Genomic DNA, 6,508 nt, shown 5'->3' on the forward strand with positions numbered 1-6,508 from the left:
AGAAAATAAACACGAATGGCTCTAAACATATAAAATAATGATAAACCTTACTCAAAATAAGAGTCATGCAAATTACAACTACACTAATATGCCACTTTTTACCGGATTGGCCAAAAAATGAAAAGTGTGAAAACCAGCATACTCATAAATTGCTAGTGGGAAAGTAAATTAATCCAAACCTATAGAGGGCAACACTTATCAAAATTAGAAATGCACATGCCATTTGACCCAGTAACTCCATTTCATGGAATTTATTCTATAGTTAATTTGCACAGGTGCAAGATTACATATGTAGAAGAGACAGTCAACATTGCACCATTATTATTGTAATAGCAAAAGACAAGAAGCAACTTAACTGACCACAAACAGGTGACAAGTTTAAAAACTGTGGTACACCTAAAAAAAGTGAGGAAAAGCTATGTGCGTCCACATGCGTAGATCTCCAAGATACACGTATTGTTAAGCAGAAACAGCAAGGTGTAGAGCAGCATGAATATTGTACAATCATTTGTGTGAAGGCCACAGGGAAAAGATAGATAATAAGGCCGTTGGTTAGTTAGCTACTGATATGGAATATAGCAGTACATAAAGTAAGTTAGTTGACTGGTTTGTTAGTTAGGTATTAGTGGCTTTTTATCATAGAATAAAATATGTCTAGAAGGACAGACATGAAATGATAAGAATGCCTCAGAAGGGGAAGGTAGGAGAGAGATTTTTTATATATACTCTTTAGTATATTTTGAATTTTTAACCATGCAAACGTATTACCTATTAAAAAAATATTTAAAGTAAAAATGTAGAATAATTTGCCCAAAGATTTTAGTTCATGAGTGTACATCCACTCAGCAGCATATACCCTAATCAGAAGGGAAATTATTTTTACTCTCAGAGAAGATTAAAATATCAGGAATCCAGTTGAAAGTTAGTCTCTGAAATTTGCACATTGATACCTTTTAGCAAAAACTTTTAAGCCTGCCTTAGAGGCACCCCACTCTAATTAAAATTTTCTCCAAAATTATTTCTAAAAACTTTTGCATAGTAATTGGAAAAAACTGTTTTAAGACAATATTTAAACATAAGATTTAATTCTTATTCTTTTTTTTAAATTAGAGGTTAAACAGTTTTGAACACAAACTAAGTGAAATTCTTGCTTTTTTTTTTTTAAGAACAAAAAGTACATGTTTATTTAATTCACATGTGACTGAGACATTCACATTAGGAAAAAGTTTGAAACAATCTGAAAAAGGAGAAAAATCACAACGTGTGATTCTAAAGGAAGAATAAACATGGAAAAAGTCTGGCTGCCACTTAGAGAAAATCAAGACCACAACAACAGAAATATTAAAGAGAAAATAAATGGGGTGGTGTAAAGAAACCTTCTAGTAGTTTTAATCAAATTAAAATCAAATTATCTAAGTTTGGTGAGAGAAAAAGAATCTCCATAGAAAGAAGGACTATTAAACCTCACAGCCCAGGCCACTGTCCACCACAACTACTGCCCCTTGGGGCTCACGTAGTGACTATTACATTCTCCTTAGGAAGGTCTCTGCTTCCCCATCCACACCCTAGTTCAGTAATAGACACAGTTTTTCTTAATTTCCCAGTAGGCAGTTGAGATAAGACAGTACAGTTAATCAAGACTTTTTAACCGAAGGCTTCCACATAGCAGAGTGGATACAAACAGAGAGAGTAGCACAGAATTTTATAATCCGAACTTCTGGACAATACTGGCTCTCTGGGACCCCTGGGGCCACATTTTAATAGTGTCTCAGGAAGAAATCATGTGCCAGAGAGTTCCCAGATTTTACTCCCCTCCTCTCCTTCCCAAAGGAGAAACCCCACGACACGATCCAGTAGATTTCTGCCTGTGAAGATGTTTCCATGTAAGTGGACTGTAGCTTTGTCACCCTCACTTGAGTCTCTTCTCATGGTTTGGGTAAGGGGATCATGCCACTTAGGCCACCCAGAAGCCCCTGGCCAACAAAATTAGCTGCCTGAACACCCCTCGAAGCCTGAGGTTGCTGAGGATGAGGATAAAGGGATGGATGGATGTGCACGAGTAAGTTAAAATCTGCCATGGCCAGTACCAGTCACTTTCTGAGGAGTAGAACCCTGCAGCATCGATGATCAGGGACATGAAGGACAGAGCATAAAGAACGAGGAAGGAGATGAGTGACTTCGGAGCTCTGGTGTGAGCCTGGGCGCTGGGCTCCTGCAGGCTGTGGGCACTGTGCCGCATCCTCCACATGTGTCTCCTCAGAGAGTTCATCAACACAGCCATCGAGACCAGAAAAAGAGAGCAAGGAATTGAAAGGGTGACCAGTTTCAGGGGTAGAAAATGGTGAATTTCCAGCCTCCTGCTCCGCTGATTGTAGGTCAGGTTACCAGAAAATTTTCTAATAAGGAAACCTTTATACAAATCGTGGTTCCCCCAAAAGAACAACAGGGTGATGATGAGGGAGATGAGGAGAGAGCCCAGCAGAAGCCAGGGCACTAACCCTGGGAACCTGTACTTCAGCCAGAGGAAGGTGGGGTGGGTGAAGTTAGCAATCTTCATGAAGAAGAGGTCGCTGAGCCAGGAGCCAAACCAGAAGGTGAACGAGTTCAGGAAGTCTCAGCGTAGACCAAAGAACTGCCAGGCAGGACCCCCGCGGTACTCGACCAGATGGAGGAAGTAGTAGAAGTTGTTCGCCATTCCAACCCACTGCAGGCAGAAGCAGGAGACACCCAAGCTAAAGAGGATCACGCTGGAGGGGAGCAGCCTCCCTGGTCACACCCATTCTCTGCTCAGCACCAGCACAATGAAGCCACTGGCCGGGAGTCCCAGCACACAGAGCAGAACAAAGAGCAGCACGAAGAGGACTGCGAATGCTGGGTGCAGGCTGGTCCCTCCTCCGGTCACCACCCTGTGCCTTGGTGCCTGGCCTCCTGCCTACCCCCGTCCACAGTCCCTCTTCAGTCTCTCCTGGGGATATGAGAAGGACGCTCAGGCTCTGCATCTGAGCCAGAGCTCACTTAGCAGGAGGACGCTCAGGCTACAGAGGAAGGCGAGCTCAGCTCAGTGAGGGTGCAAATTTCCCACGGGCTCACTTACCATTAGGCTTACCGACTACCCCTGATTTGCCTTCTCGGGTTTTGCCTGTACACTACCATGGTTAGTGTCAGTGAAGAGGGCTGTTCAGGGTGTCTGTGACTGAGTTCTGCCAGAGGAAATTTTCATGTATTGAGCTATGGGGAAGTCATTCCGGCTTATACATGATTTGGCTTGAAATTTATACTAACGAGAACAACCTGTCTCAGGACCTGTCAGACACGTGTGGTACATCTGCTTTAACCATTTTTTTAAAAGAATGTGGGCTTCCTTGGTGGCGCAGTGGTTAAGAATCGTGGACCTGTCAGACATGTGTGGTACATCTGCTTTAACCATTTTTTTAAAAGAATGTGGGCTTCCTTGGTGGCTCAGTGGTTAAGAATCCGCCTGCCAATGCAGGGGACATGGGTTCGAGCCCTGGTCCATGAAGACCCCACATGCTGCGGAGCAACTAAGCCCGTGCACCACAACTACTGAGCCTGCGCTCTAGAGCCTGCGAGCCACAACTACTGAAGCCCGCACGCCACAACTACTGAAGCCCATGCGCCTAGAGCCCGTGCTCCTCAACAAGAGAAGCCACCGCAATGAGAAGCCCGCGCACCACAACAAGGAGTAGCCCCCGCTCGCCGCAACTAGAGAAAGCCCGCACACAGCAATAAAGATCCAACACAGCCAAAAATAAAAAATAAATAAATAAATAAATTTATTAAAAAAAAAGAATGCATTTACCAGATTGTTTAGAATGTCCACTTTGAAGATAGGAATAAATGCCCTGCCCCCTCCGATGATGCCAATGCTAGTACTCCTTCAAAGATGAGGTTCCCTTCTGAGGTACCAAGGTCACACTGCCTCACTGTGTACGTGCTAATCTTCCTCTTCTGAAAGCTTGAAGGAATGTACCCCCGTCATGTCTGATGTTCGTTCTTTGTTCTGACGAGATATAAAACTGTGATTCAGGCATCCAAAATGGAGCTGGGTGGCCACCGTGGATGTGGTTTCAAACATGTTCCTGTAGTGAAGTGGATGGACCTAGAGTCTGTCATACAGAGTGAAGTAAGTCAGAAAGAGAAAAACAAATACCATATGCTAACGCATATATATGGAATCTAAAAAAATTAAAAAATATTTAAAAAATGGTTCTGAAGAACCTAGGGGCAGGACAGGAATAAAGACGCAGATGTAGAGAATGGACTTGAGGACACAGGGAGGGGGAAGCGTAAGCTGGAACGAAGTGAGAGAGTAGCATTGATATATATACACTACCAAATGTAAAATAGCTAGCTAGTGGGAAGCAGCCGCATAACACAGGGAGATCAGCTCTGTGCTTTCTGACCACCTAGAGGGGTGGGATAGGGAGGGTGGGAGGGAGACACAAGAGGGAGGAGATATGGGGATATATGTGTACGTACAGCTGATTCACTTTGTTATACAGCAGAAACTAACACAACATTGCAAAGCAATTATACTCCAATAAAGATGTTAAAAAAAATGTTCCTGTGTTGCTGAGAACTTGAATTTTCTGAACTATATCAAACTCAAAGGACATCAACAGCTGTTTTCAAAACAATATCTGCCAACAACTGCCATCTGCAATCTTATGGTCTCAAGGTTTCCCCTTGCAACTATGCAACCATTTCAGACCCCAACCCATTTTTGTTTAACAGTCACACTTACTTGCCAGCTCCAATCCTAATTCTTGACAAACAATTTATGTAACTTTCCTTTTACCTGTATAAAAGCCTCCCCCATTTTTTAGTCCAGAGGAACATAATTTAAGTGCTTCTTGAATCTGTGTCTCCTGGGCTATAGTCCTCAGTTTGGCTCAAATAAAATTCTTTTCAACTCCTATGATAGACTGTTTATTGATTATTTCTGTTGACAATTCCATCCTTATTATTCCACCTTTGGGCCCTACAAACACACTTCTCCCCATCAGATCATTCTCGAGACATTAAATATATAGGCAATAAGTGTAGGGAGACATGCATATGGCCAAGACCTAGGCAAAGTAGTGATGCTAGAGGAATCTATCTCCAGCTGAGTTTTCCTGTTACGCATCCATCCTCACCTATGAGCAGTCGTCCCTTTCAAGGTCAGATACTTTGGTCCACCTTTCTACCAAACCTCTTATTAAATCCTTCATGGACCTTGAGGTGTTAATGATTGATAATGGTTTAAATGGAGTTTATGTTTCCAATGAGAGAATTCATTTCTTTGTGGTTGTGCAACTGAGGGTATCTGCTTCTTGCTGGGTGTCAGTTGGAGGCTGCTCTCAGGTCCTAGTGGCCGCCCTGAGTCTTTACCAAGTGGACTGTTTCAACATGGAAGCTCAAGCCAGCAAAGAGAGTCCCTAAGAGAGAGTCGACTAGAAAGATGCGGGTTAGCTATCATAACATAATCAAAGGAGTGACATCCTATCACCTTTACCATATTCTACTGGATAGAAGCAAGTTGCAGTCCCCATGGACACTCAAAGGAAGGGGGTTCCACAAAGGTGCACTTACCAGGGGTGAGGGTCCTGGGGGGCCAACTTAGAGTCTGTCCACCACACTGAGATACCTTAGCTTTACTAGGAATATGTGAGTCCTGTTCTCCAACAGCAACATTAATGAGAGATACCTGTGAGACCATGTTGAAAAGTAAAAATATATTCTTGAATAAAAATATATTCAAGTTCATCCACAGTCAAATGTTTTCAGTTTAATACTTCAAATTTGTCCTTCCTCCATGTTTGTTTAAAACTTTTTTAATGTGTGTGTATCCTTTCATAATGTGACTTTGTCATGAAAGAGTCAACTAAAAAAATTAGTCATACAAATAACGTGACAGTTGTTACCACCACACATGAATGTATAATTGTATGAAAATAAAAATCCGCAATAAAAAGAAAAACCCCATTAAAGTTGGGCAAATATGCATTTTTCTCACTCTTAGATCTATGTTCCTTATACAGTTTTTACTCATTCATTCATTCATTCACTCAAAAAATACTTATTGAGCACTTATATACACAGGGCACCTGTTGTAGTCAGTGGGGATATAGCAGTGAGCCAAAGAGGAAGGATTCTTGCTTCTGTGGAATTTATAATCCAGGGGAACGTAACTGACAATAAGCAAACACTTGAACAAGATACTTTCATACTGTCCTCAGTGCTTTGAAGAAAAAACAAGAGTAAAATTGCTGAGGAACAGGTGGAGAAAAAAATGTTGCTGCTTTAGACTTGCAGGCTGGGGAAGGCTTTCTCAGGGGATAACGTGGCTTAAGGGGCTGAGCAAGTAGAGCCTTCGCCATGTGTAACTGGCTGTACTTATGATACTATTAAACCATAATTTTATTCATTCCTTTCTACTTTTTCTTCCAAATTTATGTAGCAAGGGAAACTTCTCCAGCCAGAGATAAAGAACTCCAGCATGTCA

The 6,508-nt window shown here is 42.1% G+C and overlaps 1 protein-coding gene across 1 annotated transcript; it reads right to left on the minus strand.

Annotated features, from left to right (window-relative positions):
* Positions 1-1,954: 1,954 nt before the first annotated feature.
* TAS2R41 (taste 2 receptor member 41) lies at positions 1,955-4,000 on the minus strand. The gene is given in 2 exon segments (XM_059934388.1): positions 1,955-2,932; positions 3,992-4,000. Coding segments are annotated over 2 exon segments (987 nt in total).
* Positions 4,001-6,508: the final 2,508 nt, after the last annotated feature.

This window comes from Balaenoptera ricei, chromosome 9 (genome assembly GCF_028023285.1).
Source record: "Balaenoptera ricei isolate mBalRic1 chromosome 9, mBalRic1.hap2, whole genome shotgun sequence".
Classification (NCBI taxonomy): Eukaryota; Metazoa; Chordata; class Mammalia; order Artiodactyla; family Balaenopteridae; genus Balaenoptera; species Balaenoptera ricei.